This window comes from Osmia bicornis, chromosome 3 (genome assembly GCF_907164935.1).
Source record: "Osmia bicornis bicornis chromosome 3, iOsmBic2.1, whole genome shotgun sequence".
Taxonomy (NCBI): domain Eukaryota; kingdom Metazoa; phylum Arthropoda; class Insecta; order Hymenoptera; family Megachilidae; genus Osmia; species Osmia bicornis.
Window position 1 is genome coordinate 2,202,640 of NC_060218.1, and position 21,935 is coordinate 2,224,574.

At 41.7% G+C, this 21,935-nt stretch overlaps 1 protein-coding gene across 3 annotated transcripts in view; it reads left to right on the forward strand.

Annotated features, from left to right (window-relative positions):
* LOC114877446 overlaps nucleotides 1-21,879 on the forward strand; it is a 33,529-nt gene extending 11,650 nt beyond the window's left edge. Inside the window, exons 3-19 of one of the 3 annotated variants that reach the window (XM_029190042.2) lie at nucleotides 1,803-2,120; nucleotides 2,567-2,671; nucleotides 3,105-3,170; nucleotides 6,556-6,759; nucleotides 8,044-8,268; nucleotides 8,791-8,851; nucleotides 13,544-13,667; nucleotides 14,496-14,612; nucleotides 14,731-14,869; nucleotides 15,039-15,155; nucleotides 15,323-15,484; nucleotides 15,627-15,730; nucleotides 16,309-16,602; nucleotides 17,328-17,572; nucleotides 19,148-19,357; nucleotides 19,448-19,675; nucleotides 20,214-21,879. In XM_029190042.2, coding sequence (XP_029045875.2) covers nucleotides 1,803-2,120; nucleotides 2,567-2,671; nucleotides 3,105-3,170; nucleotides 6,556-6,759; nucleotides 8,044-8,268; nucleotides 8,791-8,851; nucleotides 13,544-13,667; nucleotides 14,496-14,612; nucleotides 14,731-14,869; nucleotides 15,039-15,155; nucleotides 15,323-15,484; nucleotides 15,627-15,730; nucleotides 16,309-16,602; nucleotides 17,328-17,572; nucleotides 19,148-19,357; nucleotides 19,448-19,675; nucleotides 20,214-20,851 — 3,357 coding nt within the window. In that variant the 3' untranslated portion in view covers nucleotides 20,852-21,879. The remainder of the gene's footprint in view (nucleotides 1-1,802; nucleotides 2,121-2,566; nucleotides 2,672-3,104; nucleotides 3,171-6,555; nucleotides 6,760-8,043; nucleotides 8,269-8,790; nucleotides 8,852-13,543; nucleotides 13,668-14,495; nucleotides 14,613-14,730; nucleotides 14,870-15,038; nucleotides 15,156-15,322; nucleotides 15,485-15,626; nucleotides 15,731-16,308; nucleotides 16,603-17,327; nucleotides 17,573-19,147; nucleotides 19,358-19,447; nucleotides 19,676-20,213) is intronic. The other 2 variants (XM_029190052.2, XM_029190060.2) reach the window with 2 other exon arrangements.
* Nucleotides 21,880-21,935: the final 56 nt, after the last annotated feature.

Below are 21,935 nucleotides of genomic sequence, written 5' to 3' on the forward strand. Positions count from 1 at the left end.
ATGACTTCAACCATGATTGAACGTGTTCAAACAGAAAGTACACACGGATAGATAAAAAATAATTTGCCATAAGATTATTGCTATACAGTGATCGTGATCTTCTTTCGATCTTTGATTTCACACGGAACCTTTGAAATTCATCGATGATACGTGGCAAAGTAGCTTCAGAAATTCCTTTCGATTGCGAATTCCATAAAAGTCCGGTCACGTTCACTCTGATCCGAATAAGAAGATTAAAGAAGGACGCTCAACAATTCGATCGAGAATCAATAAGCCCGATTTCGGGTGAAAAATGTGAGCCATTTAATTCGCTCTTATTAAACGCGTTATTCCTCGGACTTGTCTTTCATTACAAAATTTTCGCCGCGTGGTTGCGTATACGTATAGAGAATTTTAGGTAAAAGCACAACAGCAGTATATGATCCTTTTGCTCTGATGTTTGTACCCTTTCGTAAATTCCTGTTGGAAAGTTGGAGACTACATTCCCCGCGTGGCTATGTACAATCTGTAATTTTAATCTCTGCTTGCTTCCTTTGATGGATCCTCTCTAGCAATATTCGGAGCGATTGTAGCTTTAGAAAACTTTGAATCGATTGTTTCTATGTATGAATGTAAAGGATCAGTGAATAAAATTGAAATTCACGAGCAATTGAATATAACCGAGTGAAACGTCTCGGGTAAACTTAGATCGTAGCTAAGATGATGGATATGCATGATGCACAGATTTGATTGTACCAGCAATCGTGTTTGCTGCTTTGATCATAAAAGCGAACGTGATCCAGGGACGCGAAAAAGGAAGACGTTCTCGAGGAAAGATTCGTTTTGCTGAAAAAGCACCGCACTAGGTCGGTCATCAACGAAGTTCCGATTTCAAGAAGAAAGTCAACCCGAAGTTGAATCGAAACCTCTTGAAATTGAATGAAAGTGCAACAGGACACGAGAGTATGGGTGTATTCCGTTCTAGTTCGATGTACCCTTCGGAAGTCGTGTCACGATATCGACAGAATGCAAAGAATCAAGAGTGTGTTTTCTCGTCCTGATGGTCTTTTGTTAATAACCAACAATTCCATCATATGCTTGTTATATTTCAAATAGAACACACAATTTCTTCCACCGAAGACGAATTGATCATCAAACTATTCGAATTGTACATTTAACCTACTTTTCCGTTCGTCCCTTGCATACTCGAAGTCGAAGTCTGGCCGTGAAGTCTGTATTTTCCTTGAAATTGTCACGGTGTAAAGTTCCACTAGTTCAGCGGAGCATTGAAGGTATGTGTCTGTGAGCTTTCGAGTCCACCCTAGTCACCGGTCGCGTTGAATAATTGCTCGTTAAGGCTCACCGTATCTTCTCTCGCCTTACATTTCCAACGAACATACAGAAATCTAGCAGAAGTATTCGCGATCCTTTCCCTTTTTTTTCTTCCCTCTCGTTACACGCTGCCTTATAATTGCTTACTTTCTACACGAAGCACGTCTACTCTCTCAGGAGAATTCTGTCGTCGACCCGTGTTCTGTAAACCGTGATTTCGTGTTTCTTCAACGATATAATACCCGTGGAATGGAAACGTTACGTTCTATGTATATCTTTGAGGTATAGAGACGAAACATTCTAATATTTAACACGTTAAATTAACACGTTGATTACCATACCGCTCGTACATCAGTGACGCTTTAGTTTCCATAGGAGATCATCGCTTATATTGCAAGGAATTTTCTCGGAAATTTAATTATAAATATTTGTGTCATGTACTTGGTCATCATAGACGATAAATATTAAACTATTTTAACGTTTGTTTTTAGTGCGATCCAGGAGTGGCGGTAGATAGATTCTTCCACGCTTTGTACTCGGCGAAGAAAAACGATCTGATACCTCTATTGCTGGGCACCGCTTGTTCCGAGGTCACGGAAACCTTGGCCAAGATCGTACCCTATTGGAACGTGATTCAAGTCTCCTTTGGATCCACCGCACCTGCGCTCTCGGATTCCACCGAGTTCCCGTTGTTCCTGCGAACCGTAGCACCGGATTCGAGCCACAATTCCGCGAGGATAGCGCTGATCAAGCATTTCGGATGGGACACGGTGACTGCACTCTCGCAAACCGGTGACATGTATTCTCTGGTAAGCTGCCGAGAATTTTATAGGTTGATTGATATGAAAAATCAGAATAATAATCAGAAAATAATTGAAAAGATAAAGGCAGAAAGAAAATTCTGAATCTGCCTACAAATCAACTCATCGTCGTACGTACGGAGAAACTCGGGAACCTAATTTGCTCGAAACTTTATTCGACCTGAAAAGTTAAAGTTTTTAAAATGATAAACGTTGAACTTTTAACGTCACAAATTTCTTTAACCCCCAACGTTCCGAGAGACTTGGTTCGCCCTTTGACCTTACAGTTGAAATCCTTAAATTTCAGAAATTGTAGTCGAAAGTAAATCCTTGATTATACAGCAAAGTTTCGTGCGATTACTACAAAGCAACTGATAAGCGAAACACGTAACAAATAAGTTTGAAATCTGTCTGTTTCGAGGCGACAACGTCACGTGTCTGTTTGTCCGTTTCAGGCTGTAAACGATCTAGTCACAGAACTGGAGCAGGCGAATATCACGTGCACCGCTACTATCACGTTCGCGGAGAACGACTACAAGGAACAGCTGCGAACTTTGAAAGTATGACACGCTTCTACTTAAGCTTCATTGAATTTCTTCTCAACAATCTTTACGAGAGATTCGTGGCGTGACTCGTACCGTTACAGTCTTGCTCGAGAAGTTGCATTTGCTTGCAACCGGTTATAGCAAGGATTTCAAGCGTGCAATTCCATCGTGAGCGATTTACACGCTGCGAATTCACGAATTTCCGCAGTATCAATCAGCGTTAAGATTACGAGCTGGTACTTTGAAAGAGTATTTGCCGTGCATTAGGGTTCGTTAAGCCACGCCAAGGGAAGAAAATTCAATTAGTCATGGTGCTTCGTGTGCGCCTTTAATTATACTTCATAACTAATTACTCCGGGTAGTGTAATTTGATGAAGCTGCATAAAAGTAGTAACGTCCGGAGAGAGGAGTATCGGTCACGCTGAAACGTAGTTTTATTTGGTTGCAGGAGTTGGACACGAGAATCATCATCGGGAGCTTTTCACCGCGACTGGCACCACGTGTTTTCTGTGAGGTGAGTCCACCAGAAAAACTTGTACAAACTCGTAAACCTGATTTTATTTTTGTCATATTATAAACTTCGGATACGCCGGTCACGTACTTTTGGTCCGTAATACACAAGAAAGGTAACATCGTCATTTTCTTTTGAAAACAACGCGCAACGGTAAGCTTCAATTTTATGCAAATCCCGTCTGGAATTCATTTAAAACTTTAATCTTTAAATGAGTTTTGTTTAAAAGACAAATTCAGAATTGTTCTCCAGCAGCGTATTTTTACATTGGGAAGCAGAGGTCGATTAAACGATATTATTTTGCTGGCCACTTCGAACAACTTGTTCGAAAGTTTATCGAACGTAGAAAAATACGTTGTCGTTTCAGTTACATCAACGTTTCCCCGATATTTCTCTTCCTCCGTTTTCGCTGCTTTCCAGAAAACACGGTACATCACCAATTCTTTTCGAATTACTCGAGAATAGAACAGTCCACCATTCGCACCTGGTGTGCCGTACGTTTACGAGCATCCCTTTACTCCCGCAGTCAACAGCACTTCTATTACGAATTTTTCACAACCCTCCCTCGTAAAACTGCAATTTCTCAAAAAATTACACCTTTCCAGTGCTGCTGGTACGATATTGAAACCGCGTAAAGGACATTGTTTTTCGACATTCATGTTTCCCGCAGTCCGAGTATATTCTAATCGACGAATTGAAATTCGTCCATCACGAAGGACGTTACGCCTCGATTTTCTCGGGAAAATCGATGAAATGCAAACACATGGTCACAGCCTGTGCTCTGCTAAGCGAATAATGAACATTGTGTCAAAGTAGGACGCAATTTCTCGCTTTCTCTCTCTCTCATGGTCTCAGCCTCACTCTCTGTCAACCACAAACACACACGTACGCTTCTCGTTTCTATTATCCCTCCGTTGACTTTATGTTTTCGAGACCAGTCCTTTCGAATAGCCTCTCAACAGATTGTTTACCCGACAACTTTCCAAGTGTTCCACCAGTTTACCAATAAAAATGTAAATTCAATGCTGACATAACTGCGGAACAGCATAGCAATACGTTAATAATTAGAGTTACGACGACAGTGAAAATAAAAACAATTTCTTCCGATGGATTGAAAACTCTGTGCGGTCTGTTAAACTGGAAATCGCTTCTAGGCATCAACAATTTGCACAAACAGCAGATGAAATTACACTCGTAACGTATTCATGGTATTTGCATGCTTACGACATATCGTTGAATTCGCAACAAATTCAAATTGGCCCTTAATTCAGTTTAAATTGCGCCGCTCAAATTCGGCGATTCTCTCGTGAGTGCCATCAAAAATATTATCGTGTAGGAGAGGGGAGAAAACTATACACGTATTTAAAGTGCTGTCGACCATTCCAAATCCTGTTCAACGAACTAGTAATTATTTTTCTCAGGACTTTATCTGTAGTTAAGGGAATAATTAAAGCTGAACGATAAATTCTGTTCAGAATCAAGCACGTTACAGTACAAAAGAACTCGGTTGTTGTTTGTAAGCGATACCATGCGAATCAACGAGCTTTCGCGCAAGCGTTATCTGTATTTTCGGTTGATTTATGACAGAAACGTTTCCGCGTTCCTTGTTTAGTTACGCGCTGGCGAACAAGAAAGAGGAAAAACCTTGAATATCCGCGTAATAAACGGTCGATCCTGACCCGCGAATATTAAACATCAGGAGAGTAACGAGGAATGGAATAGTTCGAATGAAGGGAAAGGTATGAATATCGTTGATCTAGCAGTGCGTTATTGCTTGATGGCAATAGTTATTTGCCAGCTGACTACAATACACAGCACGCTATGATATATGTGAACGGTACTCGATGAAAAATCTAGCTCACGAAATAGAAATACTATAAATCACTCAAGTGTCTTTTTTACTACAACAATCTTTTTGATTAAAATGTCTTCAGGTGATTTTCCCCGACGCAATATTGTCATACTCAAAGGATAAAAAGAGCGAAAGAACCAAAGAAACTTCAGTTTTCCATCAACGCAATGGATTTTTCGATTCTAACGGAAGTCGGAAAGGTCGATAAGGGAGTTCGTTTTCCGAAACGACTTGGAAATTGATTATCGAGAATCGCGTTAAAGCTTTTTGCTGGTTGCGAGCAAAAACTGCATCGTCTGGAAAGGGTGATACATCATTCGTGATCGTCGCGTGATAAGATACCGTGACGATCCGTTTCTTGCCTCCCTCGTTGACAAATGACATCGCTAAAACGCGATCTAACGGCAACCGAAATACGCGCCGGGTGTCACATTTCAATAGCTGGTGAAATTGATAAAATACAACTACCAGAGAGCAAACTTATCCTTCTTCAGCATCTTCCGCATCTTTTGCTATCGTGAATACGGCAAATAGAAGCGTATCAGAGAACTTTTTAAAATTTATTTTCTCAAAGAGGAAGCCTTCAGAGCGAAAATGTTATTCCACGCTTATATTCTCGCATAGAATCACCGTCATTTCCACTTGTATCGCTGCGTGGCATTCTGCGCAAAGAGTGTGCCATAACATCTCGGTATATCTTCAATAGCGAATTCAGCACATATAAATAATAGAAAAAAGTTTTTCCTGTCTGAGCTTATTTCTATATCGCGCCTACATATTATGGCACACCTTGTATATAGCAGAGTCGAAATGGCGATGCAATGAGCAGAATAAAGGAAAGATAGAAGCGATGGAAAGGAAAGGCGAAGATGGACGGTACGCGAGATGGGATATATTTTACAAAGACATCTCCAAGGGTCCGAGAGCAACCCTCTGCTCAAAGTCATTTCTCATTACACCGAACGTCCACCCTTCCGACACGAACGTCGTAAATATTTCCGGCATACCGCGACGCGCGTTGCTTCGATCTTCCAGATGCGAATTGCATTCCCAGCCATTCTTTTTTTCATCCTTGGCTGGCAATGCGAGCGAAACCATTAACTTTTTCCTTGACAGTCGCGTTTCACGATCGATCCTCGAAGTTGGACGTATTGAAACCCATTGAGAATGTGTTCAAAAACCGCGTCAATTTTTTTTTCACTCTACCCAACGCGACAAAGCCATTTCGATTTTTTTTTTTGCGACATCCCATAGAAGCATTTATCCGTAACGGATTCGTCTGCCCGTTTCGTGGGAGATAAAAGACTTATCCGAATTAGCCGTATATTCAAGAAAGCATAAAAGCACAAACCTTCCAGTCACGGCCAATTCTAAAGCTTACCTTATCTGTTTCTACGGATTTCGCCAGAATTACGAACAAAGAAGAAAGGGGAAAAAGGACAGTAATTATCTCGGAATTTTCAATTATAACGGAATGATAGTCCCTTTCCGTAATTGCCTATTTAATGAATTTTTTTGCTCTGTGTATTCTGTTAGGCCTGGAAGTTAGGAATGCACGGGGGCGACTATGCTTGGATTTTGCCAGGTGATACGATCGACCTATCAGGAATGGCGGGTAACTGGTGGCACTCGGGACCAGAGGAATGTACACCCTCGCAGCTCTCGCAAACTCTGGATGGCTTGATCATCGTCAAGAGCCACGGATCCGCCTTAGGAAATGAGATCAGTTCTTCGGGGTTGGTAAGTATTTCATCTTGAATAGTGAAAAATTACAGAAACTTATCTATATGAAAATTCTCGATCTCGTATGGAAAGAAAGGGGTAACTAGTACCCCTTGAAAATTTCTTTCGGGAACAGTATCAGTGATACATGGTATGAAACTGACAAGAATTAACGAAGAAACGTAGAACCGTGTCATTATCATTGGGATAAAGAGACAGGGGCAGGCCTCTTTTCGTGTCCATTAAAGGCCTGAGAGAAACGGCACGGCAGCAGAGCGTGATAATGGCTCCTCGACTACCTTCTATCGAACTTTCCATGCCCGAGCAATCCTGCTAATGACTAACTCACGTGTCGCTAATTACGTTTACACGAGGGAGAAGAAGCCTGCCTCTCGATGAAACTCCAACGGAATCTTCTTCGAAATTGGTATCGTTTCCACCTTCGACACAGGATAGGGGATGTTGTTCGCGACTTACGGTTGAAAAAACGGTTGACTCTTTATTTTTTTATTTTTTCAGGCGACGTCATGAATAATTCCGCGAGCATTCGAGTATGCTAAATATTTACGCTTGGGAAAATAGAAATTCGTACTATCTCTATCTCCCGCGAATATCGGAATCAAAAACGAACATATGTACATACACACGTGTAACATCTTATTTACATACTCTGAGAAACGATGCACAGGAAGAGTCGAGTTTTCCGTCGACACGACCTGAATATCGTCGCGATGCACCGTGCCGCCTCGTTTCACTGAAAATTCGTGTAAACGTTTCTGCGTACACCCATCGGATACGCAGCAGTTAATGGATTTAACCAAAAATATATACGAGATAGCGTTTCAAGTGGAATTTCCATAGAAATTGCAGATTAACCACGCATCGTCCCGATAATACGAAATAAAATTTCACCTACGTTTATCACGTCTGCAGTGCTGTTAATCATACGAATAGTTTATCGTTCCTCTACGTGAAAAATGTGTTTTTGTATCGTGAAACGACACTCCCGATCGCATAAACCAGCAAAAAATGGTGACTTTACTCGCGAAACGCAATCAAGAGAATATCGAGATTACAGCTCTGCTTTTTATTCAGTCCTTTACCTTGAAACCTTTATCGAGCCGGAACGGCAAAGAAATGTTGCGCGTTTTCAAGAAATTACACACGAGCTCGAGTCTCGTTTCGCGCGCGAAAAGAAATGAAAACGTCCTCGAGCGTAAACGCGGTCGAACGCGCGTAGCAACGTATAATTTCTTGCTTCCTCTTAACGCGATGAAAACACCATCTTTTTGAATTGCGTAGACGAGCAGTAAGTTTACATCGGAACTGGCAAAAAGAGGCGTGACACATTCAAAATTCGCCGCTCAAACGTACGACGCGGTTTGGGCGATAGCCCTCGCACTGAAGAGGACCGAGGTTCTTTTGAACAAAGCCAACACCAGCATGAGCCAATACACGCACACGAGGAAAGACATTGCGCTGAAATTGCTGGAACAGTTGAAGGTTCTACGTTTCATCGGTGTTTCGGTGAGTATAAAATGAGAAATCCTAAGCGCTTCCTACCCTGATTCGGTAGTTAAAATCAGATTAGGCGGGTCATCCAACATTTTAGGGAAACGTATTCCAGCGAAAACACAAAGGATCGTTCGTGAAAGATTATGAAATATTTATACAACTAATTTGGTTTGAAAATAACGACACACACGGACACGCGCGTAGAATGGAAGAAGAAGAATTAATGAGCCTCCCTTCGCTTTGCTTCAAACCGACTCTTTCATCAATCACTCGCGATGGCAATAATGGTTGGTTTTCTGCTTTCTATGTTGCACGTCTATCAAAATACACATCAATTACAGGATCTATGTATCCAACTCGTTATCCCGTGGAACGGTGATTCTTCATATTTCGAACTTTGTTACTTGAACCGTATGTTTCCAAGCGAATTAAAAGTACATTCGTTGAAAGTTCGGAATAATTTAATCATCAGAGGGCGGGTATGGTAATAAAGTTTCTTTGCATCTATTGAAACAATAGGTTTGTTTGTTTTAGGGACCAGTCTCGTTCGATGGGGCCGATCGTGTCGGTATAACGGCCTTTTACCAGATGCATGGTGAGTAAAATTTGATTGCTGCTATAAAGATTATGCATGCGCGTATAATTAATTATTGGAAAAAACTTGTTATCCCAATTAGAACGAAAAATCGTCTAAACGCGAATCAGTGACAGTCGGACGTTTCTAACGACGCAGGATATATCGAATACGCGTTCGTATCGCAGTTAACTGACACGTTTAAACGAAAGGATGAGCCCATTTACACGGCTTCCATTGTTCAATGCTCGGCCAGCGATATGATTTCAGTCGATGCGATAACTGTACGGCTGGCTAACGTTTCTGTCTGAGCATTCCACTGTTAAACACGCTACGTATGTACGTTCGTTCGAATTGTTCATGAGAATGAGCCTCTGTTTAACTGCTGCTTCTGTTTGCTGTCGCTGTCGTCTTATTAACGCGTCCGCTATGTGCATTCGTTCGGCAAATAGTTCGCTACGGATCGCAGATGCACACATTAAAGACACTGTTACCCCTTTTATATTTCCATATGATTTAGTCAGCTTCATTTTGAAACGATAACTGATGCTTGTCGCACACAGGTATTAGGATGTGATCTTTTACGGAAAATCGTGTGGAAATCAGCGGAGAAAATGCTCTAAGAATTTCCATTCGAAACCTTTGACTTTTCAGTTGTTGCTCGACACACGGTATCATTTGTATAATTCAAACAAACTGTTTGCTCTCACATTTTTCTGAATAACAATCCACACACTTTAACAGCTAGGGAACAAATTTCAAACAAAATGACCCGGGTTAGGTGTGGGTCCGCGGCACAAAGTGCCATGCAAATAGACCGTGTACTCATTGACTCGTAGCTCCACTTGGACGCCCCAGTTTGGTGTTTTTTTCATAACGAGAACGACCGATGGAAACGGCACGTGGGAGTGAAAAACGCGAAAACGAACAAGTAATTTCTCTGCACGAGTGGAAAGACGCGATTCACCAAATAGGTTGCCAGGTTTCGACGGGTTTATGTGGGTCTCGACAATGCATTTCACTTGCTTCGATGCTCTTTAACTAAACGGCACGTTGCCAGCCGTTTCTGATAACAATTAGCGATGGGATAAAGTTCGGTATGTGTTCGCAAACCCAAATCATTAACCAAGTTTCGCGTTACAAATTCATTGTTAAAACGTTTCGTGACTTCGAAATTTGATCTCAACTTTTACCAACTCTCTTTACCAATGACAAGTGAAAGAGCAACAAGAGGGAAAGGTGAATAATCATAACGTTTGAAGCTACTTGCGAAATACTTGAACCCGTCGCTACTGATAATTTGATGTTTCAGCTAGGAACTCGGTCTGATTTGACACTGGATCGAGCGTGCACGCTCTGTGCCGAGATTGTCCAAACATGAGACAATTAAAGCTGCCACGTACTTGCCTAGCCATGAATTCGATATGCGTTTACGATAGGGCGAGAACGTAATTAACGCTGTTGCAAGAAACAGCATACGGGTTACATGAAATGATTCACGGTAGAGATTGCCGGAGGAAGATCTATGAACGTTCCACCGTAATAGATTATCTTCTCGAGAAGAAGATATTGATAAGTTTAAACGTTCCGTGATGGATTGACTGGTTATCGATACCCCTTAAGCACTTACTTAGCACGGTCTGAACACGAGAATAAATCGGCGCATACTAAAAAAGGAAAAGGCAAATATGTCATTCTTATTTGACCCGTCGTTCATGAACTTTTGACTGGCCTACGATAACATAGCAAGAAGTGTTCCATCGAACTGTATTAAATTAGGGAAAACGAATTTAACTATAAATTAATTAGATTTCGAGGCGAAGGTTACGCGTCGACGAGTTGGAAAGCTTCTAGCGTGGGAACTGGAGTCGAAAGAGCCATAAGGACTTTGCTAGTGTGGCGGGTAGGTGGTTTTCTGTGTGCCCGCCACCGCACAGGACTGCGGCCTGGCCGGATCTCCACGATCCAAAGCATGAAACGAGATCGGCGTGAGCTTCGTGCGAACACGACCAAAGATGTTTGCCATTCTACCTGGCGGATGTCGGTAAGAAGTCGATGAATAATTAATGAGAGAAGGACCCTCAGGAATCGAACGGCAGCGAAAGGGAGCGTGCCCGAGAAAGGAGAAAAAGTGGAGATAGAAAACAAGAGAAGCTGGAATGTATTACGCCCGAGTCGGTATTAATCGTCGTTCCAACGAAGAAGCAACCTCGTAACACGTCCAATGAATATCGTGTACGGCTTTTTTTCCGACAAATTCTACCGCGACAAATGTTACTCGTGTAAATTGTCGGAAATCACTTGCATTGCTTTAACCGACATTATTTCTTAACTACCAGGAAGAATTTTCTTAATTTTCTTCACCTTTCCTTTCCTTTCCTTTCCTTATACTTTATCAGTCTCATATGGTACATGAATTTTTGCTATTATATGTTGATTTTCAAGCACCCATATACACGTCGTCCGCAACGAAAGGGTTAAAAGCTTCTGTATCCAACATATCTGTACCACGAGCTTTAAAGAAGCTGAAAACTGCCCGAATCCCGCAATTTCCTCGCCGTTTTTACAAGCACAACCTCTCAAGCTCTTTACCCAGTTCCTCTTGATCGTCCCGTTGGGAGAACCTTTATTTCTTCAACGTATACTCGTATCGAACGGGCCGAAAGATCTTTGTTTCCCAGGAAAACGTTTCTATGGAACTTGAAAGTTACTGTGTTCTCCTTATATGGTTACATCCTAAAAGCAAGGTAGCGTTGGAAATTGAGCGATTTTCCGGGCATTTTCACGCAATTCTTACTCGCTCGTGAACCATTCGTGGTTGAGCGATCGTTGATGGTTCGGCTCGTTAACCTTGCACGAGCTACGAAGAAGAACTTCTTTTTCTGATCAACCTTTCGAGCATCGATTTCTGATAGAGTCAACGAACTGGCACGAATTTCCGCCAGCGATAGTTGAACACAAAGAACCTTCGCCTTGTTCGGACAAATTGGATACTATCAACTGCTTGCTTCTTTACCTCTGGTTTCCGTTACCGTTGTTCTGTATTTCTTTTTTCTTTTTTTTTTCTATTCCAGTTTACCTTTTCCACGCTCTTTCATCCATCTGGCCGGTCGACAGTCAAGGCTCTACGGTTGTAATCCATCAAATCCTGTAGCGGATAACAGTCACATTGGCGCTACCTTTGGATTTAACTTTCAAGCATAATCTCGATAATAGAAAAGAAAAGAGAAAACTCTGATCTTCCTTTATCGGGCGGACAGCAATTTTTCCTTCTTTGTCAAACGATCAAGATTAGGTATACCAGAATTGTCTGTGCTCGAGAACATTTCTTCCGCTCGTGGCATACGCTGTGAAAGTCACGCGACTGACTTTATTTCTGTAATTTTATTCGCTGGAAAGTAGGTGAAACTGAACTAACAGATTATCAAAAAGAAAAAAGATGTATAAAGATAATGGTTGGCAGCCAGTTACTTTATCTCAACGTCTTGGCACCGTAAATATTCTTTTCACGACGATCGTAACGATTCTTCCAAGTTTGTGAAATCTTATTATACTGCAAATGAAGATTGACTGAAAGTCCAAAGTCACGGGATTAATAGTATTTGTTCTGGTTCCGGCCACGTCCTGATTAATTCTGTCCTTTAAAAAAGTTTGATCAGGAAAGAAGTACTCTTTCCAAGATAAGAAATTTGGGTCTTCCTACTAATCCCGTAACACTCACGAATAATGAATAAAGGAAAATTTTGTCTGGGAAAATCTGCAATGATGCAAAATGAATAAACAGAGAGCCAGAAAACAACGATGTCCTATTTTGTTCGCGTCGTAAACTCAATCAAGTATTCTAGACAATGATGAATGGTACCGCAACGTCCGATAATTTCCTCCTCTCGAGTTGAAACGATCTTCAATACTAATTGCTTCGCTCCTTCACGAAACAGCTACGAACGATAACGGAAAATGAACTTTTTCGATGGTCGTAAAAAGAACAAAGGGGGTTCGGTTAAAGAGCATAAATTACGAATATCCGTTTTTTCAGCGATGAAATAAATCTTAAGTAATTGTATAGTTGCCTCACAGATTGACATCGATCTACAGAAAAACGAAAATATTAATAAAAAATTTATTCAATTCACGGAAAAATACAGACACGCTACACTTCCAAAAATAAAAAATACAAGTAGTATGAACAGATATTCATCAAGCAAGTGTATCGACTGTTATCATGAATGGAAAGTTTAAAAAATCATCGACTCGACCTCTTTTGCCTTCGATCCGCGAAAATAGGTATGGAAAAAGCAAGGGTAGAACGAAGAGAGTATCATTATCTGCCTACTATCATTAAGCTGATGAGAAAAAAATCCCAATATCGTCTCGTTTGTGGCTTTCAATGGGCTGGTATTTTCCTCGTACGGTACAGAAATTATTACCGTCTTATCGTAAGCTTCAGATTCATTTCGTCGACTTACTGGTACGAAGCAAGCCTTCTGAGGCAACGGCGAAATCAAAATAATTAAAGTGTACGTTTCTCGTGAAATTGAAATCCTGAATAATGTTGTTTTAGAGGAAAGACAAGATTGAAATTTGCACGATACAAGTGCGAGTGCGATTTTATTGAAAAGGAGATGCTCTTCAAACAATTATTTCATTCCTCAAGTAGCAATTCATTGTTGAGTAAAGAGTAGAACGGATGTCTTAAATTGCTTCCATTTGTAGGTCATGTTATTAGGAGGATAGCGATTTTCAGCCCAGAAGACGGCAAACTGATAATGAATTGCCCAGGATGCGCGATAACCAGGTGGCCTGGCGGACATCCTCCTGCGGCTCGAAGAGTCTTCCGGTACGTATTGCTTGTGTTCGATTTCCGAATGATGTAAATCATTGAAATTTATCATCATTCCACTTGTACCTTGGTATACAGCCACCCTATATTCGATCGACCCTTATGTAATTATTACGCTTCGCTCGTTCACCGATATCGATTCTCGTATCATTTTTTAATCATTGGTCGGCTAGGTATCTATCATTCACACTCCCATTCATCGGATAGATACGAATCGATTACCGCATAATACCATACGAATTTAATTAAACTATGAATAAGAAATAAACGTTTGACAAGTAGGCCCGTTCCGATTCACTGAGGATGAATGTCGTTTCTAACCACATAATCATTTATGGTCCATGTTATCGGCTTTCCACACTAATGGCGGCATTATTCGCGCAGTAAACGATGACGTAAGGCAATCTCAAAAACAACTAAAATCTGGCAAGATTAATTGAGCTTTCACGTGGTTGATAGTTCAATATAAAAAGGACTACAGAAGTGTTTTGTTAAGTACGCGATCTTGATGACACTATACACAAGTGCGCGATAAAAATCTATTGTACTTGAGACTAAAGTTTCTCTATTAAAACCCACTACATTAACGCGAACTTGCTATATCGTTATTCTATTATATTTTACACAGTAGCGTTATTAAATTTCGCTCCTTAAAAAGCCGCTGAAGTACATGGAAAGTTAAGGTCTTTTTAGCTCAGATTTAAGAGATGAAAAACTTCTTATCGAGTTCTTTTCTCGCCGTTCATGACGTTCGTTACGACCACCATTACCGTCTTTATTATTATTTAATGTATTTTAAAAAATGGTCGTTATTCTTCCCTGCAGGTTAAGAGTAGTTACCGTAGCACCAGCTGCTTTTCTCGCGGTTGCCTGTCTAGCCAGTATCGGTGTCACCCTTGCCCTTGCGTTCTTGGCGTTCAATCTACACTTCCGCAAGCATAAGTAAGTTTTACGATAATTTGCTGAAACGTGGAAAATTCTTTTCGTTTCAACTTCTCTTCGCCTAACTGGTCCACTTTGTGCAACGCGTACAAATCGTTCTCTTCACCATGACTGACAGGAGCATAAAGCTTTCAAGTCCTAGACTGAACAATATGGCCGCCGTTGGTTGCGGTCTGGTCTATGGTGCGGTTATACTTCTGGGTCTGGATCACGCAACGCTTCCGGACAGCAACGACTATTATCCCACAGTCTGCACCGTGAGTATTAATCTTCGACTTACGGGAAATCGTTAGTTTCGTGTTCGGCTAGTTTGATGCCGGACGTTTGCAACACGAAAGGGAGCATCTTTTTTTCTCTTAACACCCTATAGAACCAGTGAACTTTAGACGAACGTTATATTTAGTAGTACCCGTTGTATCGTTCCAGGCGAGGGTGTACCTATTGTCTGCCGGCTTTTCTCTGGCTTTCGGATCGATGTTCACCAAGACCTATCGTGTGCACCGGATTTTCACAAGAAGCAGAAGCGGCGTTGTCAAGAATAAGGTACAATACCTATATCCGTAACACAATAAGAAAAAAGAAAAAAAAAAAATGAACAATACGATTCACCTTTGAACGTTCACGATTGACAATTCAATCGCACGAGCATACGATTCGAAGCTCGTATATCGCGTGCACAAAAAGCGTCAGTACAGTCCTGCTACTTGCAGCTACTTCAGGATACCCAGCTTATAAGCTTAATCTGCGTCCTTCTACTGATAGACGGCCTCGTGGTGACCTTGTGGGTGACTTTCGACCCTATGCAACGTCATCTGCGAAACTTAACCCTGGAGATTAGCCCTCAGGATAGGGGTGTCGTCTATCAACCCCAGGTAACCAGCAGAACGTCCACAAAAAAAGAAAAGAAATACTTCTGTCCCTCTTGATAATCTTGATCAAAAGTATCTGTACGCGATTGGCTATCGACAAAACGGTATAATAAATCAATGCAGCGTCGATGCTTTTTCACCACAGGTTGAAGTGTGTCGTTCTCAACACACGAACAGTTGGCTGGGAGCTCTTTACCTTTACAAAGGTCTGCTGCTGATCGTCGGTGTTTACATGGCCTGGGAAACGAGGTAAAAATGTTCGAACAAGGTACACCGTAACAGACACGAGCGTCTCCTATAATTTCGTTTCACGGTGTTAGCGAATATTCATTAAAAACAAAGGGGTGATTCGTGAATCCACGCGTACGGGAAAGTTCCGATTTAGAGAGGCGGGGCGAGGTCGAGATAGGAATTTGAGTTTAATGAGGGATGCCATTAGACGTTCATTAGTAAAAGGTGTTTCCTCTTCTTGCCGGCAAGCTGTTACTGAACGAATCAAGGACTCGATAACGAAACGTATCGATCCTTTGCAAAACGGAACCAATTCTATCGATAATTTAACACTGACAAAATGTTGACATATTTCTCCCAGATTTTTTAACGAATCCTTAATTATGACTCATTAATTATACAAAAAGAAATAAAAGTTTTATGTACAGATAGCATGGAGGTTCTTTGTCTCGTTCGCTATTGTTCTTTTTCTCTTCTGACCCAATATTTGTATACACTCGCGTATACAGGGTGTCTCATTTTAATCCACACAATTATTTCCTTGGTAGATCATCCATCTCTTTTCGTATTCGTTCACATATTCAGCTTGATTCCAGACACGTGAAGATACCAGCATTGAACGATTCCCAGTACATCGGTATGAGCGTCTATTTCGTGGTGATCACGTCGGGGATCGTGGTGGTGTTGGCTAATTTAATGTCGGATCGGGCGACCCTGGCCTTCGTCACGATCACAGCCCTAATCTTGGCCTCCACTACCGCGACGTTGGCTTTGCTATTCCTTCCCCAATTGGCAAACATTCTAGCCGGAGAGAGGGCTGATCCAGTCGTGCAGAGTCTCGGCTTGAAGATCGAGTGCAACACAAGGAGATTTGTCACCGATGATAGAACGTAAGTAATCGCGGCTCCTTTGCACGATTGGTTCGTTGATAAAGAAATGGTGATCGAAGGCAAATGGAAAATCAAAAGTTTGATAAGAATAAGAATGGTGAGAAAGAAGATAAAAGTCTTTCGTTTCGAAACTAATCATTCGAACGGATCGGCCTCGCGGGTCGACGATCATATCCTTTCCTCGAGTCCAAGGTAGCCGAACCCTTCGTTTACTCCTCCTTGGGTATAAAGTATAAAGGAACAATTCTTTTGAAACCAGGTCACAGATATCGTTCGTCATATTTTATTCAACCGGCCGACTTTCATCGGATATTCGTTAAAACGATATATGTATGTTGTTACTCGGGAAAGTTTATCGAATTTTCCGCGAGAATTTATCCGATATAAAGAAACGAGAGCGTATGGCTCGGTGAATGTACATCACTCTTACTGTCCTTCGTTGTTTCCTGTTTCGCGTGGAAAGACTCATGAAGTTTATAACATCTGCTCCTGCAGTCGACAGATTGAACTGAAATAGTTTATGACGAATGTTGACCACTGTTGTGTACCAGTGGAAAGATACTTCTTCGCGATTTCGAAGATCATAGTCGCTCTGAAATCCCGTCTTAAGAGATAGGATTTATCTATTTATCCGATATAGCTGTTTTTGCGATGCAATCTTATACTCATTGTCAGTTTATAGTTTGAAGCTAATCTAACCGAGATAAAATTTGTTGGGGAGACAGCGAGCTTCAATATCGCGTGGAAGTGCAGAATCGCGTGTACCGGCGTGAAATGGCGCAGCTGGAGCTGGAACTTGCTAGATTGGAGAAACAATTGGCACAGGAGCAAGTCGAGCCATCGCACGCCTCGTCGAGCGCATCGATTTCGCAACGCAATCCCAGCATCGGTGGTGGTCTACCTTTGTTGCTGCTCAGCGTTCTCCCGCCGGTCATCCCTAGGGCCAGCTGGCCGTCCGCGGATTCATCCGGTAAGTGAATTTCTTTTGATGCATAACCAAAAATTCGTTGTGCAAATACGTTCGTGTTGCATAAGATTCAAGATTGTCTCAGCAGTCGCTCGTTTCCCTTTGATATTCCCGTAAATTTTATTTTCCTACCAACATCCAGCGGTATCGAGGGAACACACGGGGCAATGTGTTTGCTCTTTGGTAGCTACGAAGAAGAAGTAGGTCGTACATTTTCTCCTCCGGTAAAATATCGAAACGGAACCTGTGGTCAAAAATATCTGTCGCGAATAAACTAAAACGTAGACGAGAAACGTAAACCATTGAAACGAGCTACTATTGATTGACATTTGCACGATGAATGAAGATATTATATCAGGGAGAGAAAGAAGGAACGATACATAATTAAATGTTCTTCTCGCTTCGTCATCCTTCCGTCATTCAGGTGATCGAGAAAGGTGACACAATTTTATTTATTGCACGCCATTGTTCTGAACGATTCAAAAATTGACATGCTTGCACCGAAGGAATCGAAGAACTAGAATAGCGACGCTAAACATTTAATTAAACATTCAAAGTTCTTTCGGAATGAACTGACGAGTTTTACGCGTTCAAGTAAGCACGTGTTTTTCTTCAAAAATTGCATGAAAACCAAAGTGCCGAGTGAAACTTCTTTTTTCCCCTTTCGTTTCACGTTTGTTTAGCAATGTATGTACAAGCGTTCGTTATCTCACGCAAGCTTGTTATTCCAACGATCTGAAGCGGCAGTCTGTTCAATATTAATTATAATAATTTGTGCTCGTGTCGTTCGATAACGAGACGCTAAACTCGATACTCGGAATTCTGTGTTGAACAAATTTACAGACTGCTATTTGTGATCGTGGATGAAACAGTTGACACGAAATCGGTCTAATTGTCACCAGGACATTAGCCGGCATTACTAGCCCTTGCTAGAGCTTTGCGAACACGACTCGTACAATCCTGACATATTAATTGCCATTCGAGACACTAGACTGCACTCGTGTATCCCTCGAGCTTCGAGTCCCAAACCCCTTGACAAGTTCGGACAACTCCCTGACAGGGCAATGCACATGCATATACCGAGTTCTGCACGATTGAATTTGTACGCTCACCTCGCTGTTTCGGAATGCAATGACGTTCAGCTGAACGAGAAATCGATGGACAAACTCGACGCCCGCGAGTCGATCGAACGGGTAAACAATCGAGCAGAATTTCCATGTTTATTCTTTCCGGGAAACTGATACCCATTGTCGAGATTGTCGATCGAAAGTTGTCTTTTTTCGGCGATAACACATGACATTTCGTGCCTAGATTGTCACGAATAAGTTGATACACGCGGGTAGAGTACAAAAGTTTCGTAGGACTAAGAAAATTTTAACGTAGTTACAGAAAATTATGATAAAGTATAGGGAGATACTTTTGAACGAATCTCCTCCTTCCTCTTCTACGATATCGTAGTACCTGCTTACGCTTTTGCGATGAATATCTTCGATCCGCCGAAGAATGTCAGTAAATTTGCTAGCAATTTGCTTAGCGATCATCGGAATACGGATTATTATTGGCATTTCTTCGATCTAGGCATACGCCGGGGTACCGTAGCGTTTAGCAGCCAACCGGATCTCGAACCAGACGGCGGCGCCAGAAGAAGTCTCGCGGATATTTACAAGCTTCATCAGCGCAGGGAAACGGAAGGACCGAATCGTTTGGGCGTTTTTCAACGACTCTTGAGTCTTTTCGGTAGTCGTCCTAACAGCAGGAAAACTTCAACCGCCTCGTTTTCGGGTAATGGTAAAACGACTTTCTCGTTGGAGCAAAGTAATTTCAGGCGTTTTGAAATGAAGGATTAAACTAGATAGAAATTGTAACGTAATCTTGTAGGAGTAGCATCAGCACTGCGGGTTCACATGGGCTACATCGCTGGTTTGGTGCCGGGCACGAAAGCTGCGTCTACCTGTCAGGTGAATGCCCAAGGCACTCGTTCGCCTCATCCTCGGTGTTGCTCAGGACCAATAATTAGTATTACTAGCGAAGAAGATCGCAGATTAAGCCTGGGGCTGCGTCGTAAAGAGAGCAGCGAGCCAAGAGTCAATTTCAGCCTACCGCCCAGTAAGTGTATCCAAACTGTTCATTTTCAGGCTATCCATTAATCTTCCACTGCCTCGAAAAATCCTAACCAAACGAACGACCTATCTTAACCCTTTCGTTATAAGAAATGGACATGGAATTGCAAGAAAAATAATTCATTAGAATGTTTATAGAAAAAAAAGTTCAATCGTATGTCGTAAATGTCCTACATATATCAGTGTTGCGTTCCATCTGTAACGAATGCATTTTGTCGCAAGTTGAATTTCGAATTTCTACGATAAGGTAGACAGACGTTACATGTACGTGGGACAGAAACTCCCATGCTCGATAAGAAGGATCGCGAAGGGATGGGTGACAACAAATTGACGACAGCGTAGTATGTAAAGTAGTCGACTACGAACGCAAAGGTTTCAGATTCGATTCCCCAATGCCCCAATTCTAAATAACGGATGCTCGAGTTAGTAGTACTGTGAACCTTAGAGAATGTTTTATCCTGAATTTTCGAACGGGGGTGTTAAGAAATTTAATCCACCAATTAACACGTTCTTTTTTCTTACAGAACCAAGCACCAGTCAAACATCCTCGCGAGAAAAAGTCCGAGGATCTCCACGATTTCCTCACAGAATAGTCCCAGCGAACAGTTTGAATGCGATCGCTCCTGGATCATCGATCGCGAGGTCGCATCGATGGCATTCGATGGAGGACGCAAGTAAAATGAAAATCGCCCAATTACCCCGAGGTTCCTCCTGCAGTCCCAGCAGCGACGTATGGACCACTCGCCACGAGCTTGGAATCCCATTGAGCGAACTGGGAAACATTGTTCGAAAGGTGAAACCTCCAGAATCGTTAGCCCTCCCATTCGTTACAGGAACAAGCTTACTTTCTGACGACGTGACTGTTGTTGAGGACGATTCGAAAATGACCATGGAGGACAACAGTGTACACGAGAACGTCAGTTCCATCGAGGTAGACTCGAAGATCACTCGATCAGCTTCTTCTTCATCGTCGTCGTCGTCGATCAGAATATCGAAAAACGATCCGTCGTTTTCTAGAAACGAATCGCAATCGGATACGAGTACAAACGTTGTTAGGGTGTCAGAGTGTTCTCGATCCTCGAGTCCTACGGTCCTCGTGACGAATTCGGCCGCTTTGGAAGAGAACGCGTCGGGTGAAAACGAAGAATCAACTGCCGTGTAGAGTAAAATCGTGGAAAACGACACGACTTCCTGCTGCAATATCCTTCCTTCCTTCGCTAGTCGATAGTCTCGAACAAGAAGAAGCGATGTACCAATCTGTGCCAAAAAGCACAGGCCAACAACACGACCCAGAAAAGACGTTTCTCTTTTCCTTCAACCCTTATGATCCCAACGACCAATCTAGGCCGATTAAAATCATCTAAAAACGAATATTTCATACATCTTGAAGCATATGGTGAACGCAACATTTTTTATTTAAAAGTTGTGTTTCAATTTTATCTTGGGATCTAAAGGATTAACCGTAACACGTAGAACTATGATCAACTCGGATTTACGAAGGTTTCAGTACGAGGAACGAAAATTTATTGCTGTTTAAACTTTGATCGTGTGTGTTCCCTAGCAATTGTGCCAAAGACAAAAATAATACAGGGCCGGTAAAAGTATACCAGCTGATCGACTTTATGGATTACGGAGGGACCAACGTATTAATAATAATTTTCATTTCGTTGTTCGAAATTTGTTTCGATGAAAACCGATTGAAGATTCTTTGTAAACCTTTCGTTTCCTCGATATCATTCCGTATCAATTGACAAGCTCAAATCGCATAAAGTCGAAAAATAGGAAAGTTGAGAATACTCTTACAGGTCCAAACAAACGTTAAAGTGTTCAGCGTCCTAGATCCCTTCCTTCAGTACCTGCACTCGGTGTAACGCAATGACACTTGTTTCGACCATAATTCATGGTTTTTCGGACTCACGGCGAGTCGTCTAAAACGAAAATAACGATTGTCGATTTCGTCTGTAAATCTTGAAACGTGATGCACCGATATTTTCATGCTGACGCGCATACAATTTAATGTACGTGTGTATAAATCTGTAGATAAAAGTGGAAGAAGCGCAAACGTATCCCCTCGTTTCGTACCTCGATAAACGTCTCGATGTGTCAATCATTGAATTTACTGACTTACTACCACTAAGCAATAATGTTTTGTCGGCGCAATTAACAAATGGTGTAATAAAGATACGCATATATTCTACCTATTTACTGGAACACACAGTTCTTTCTTTTATTCTGTTTAACACCCC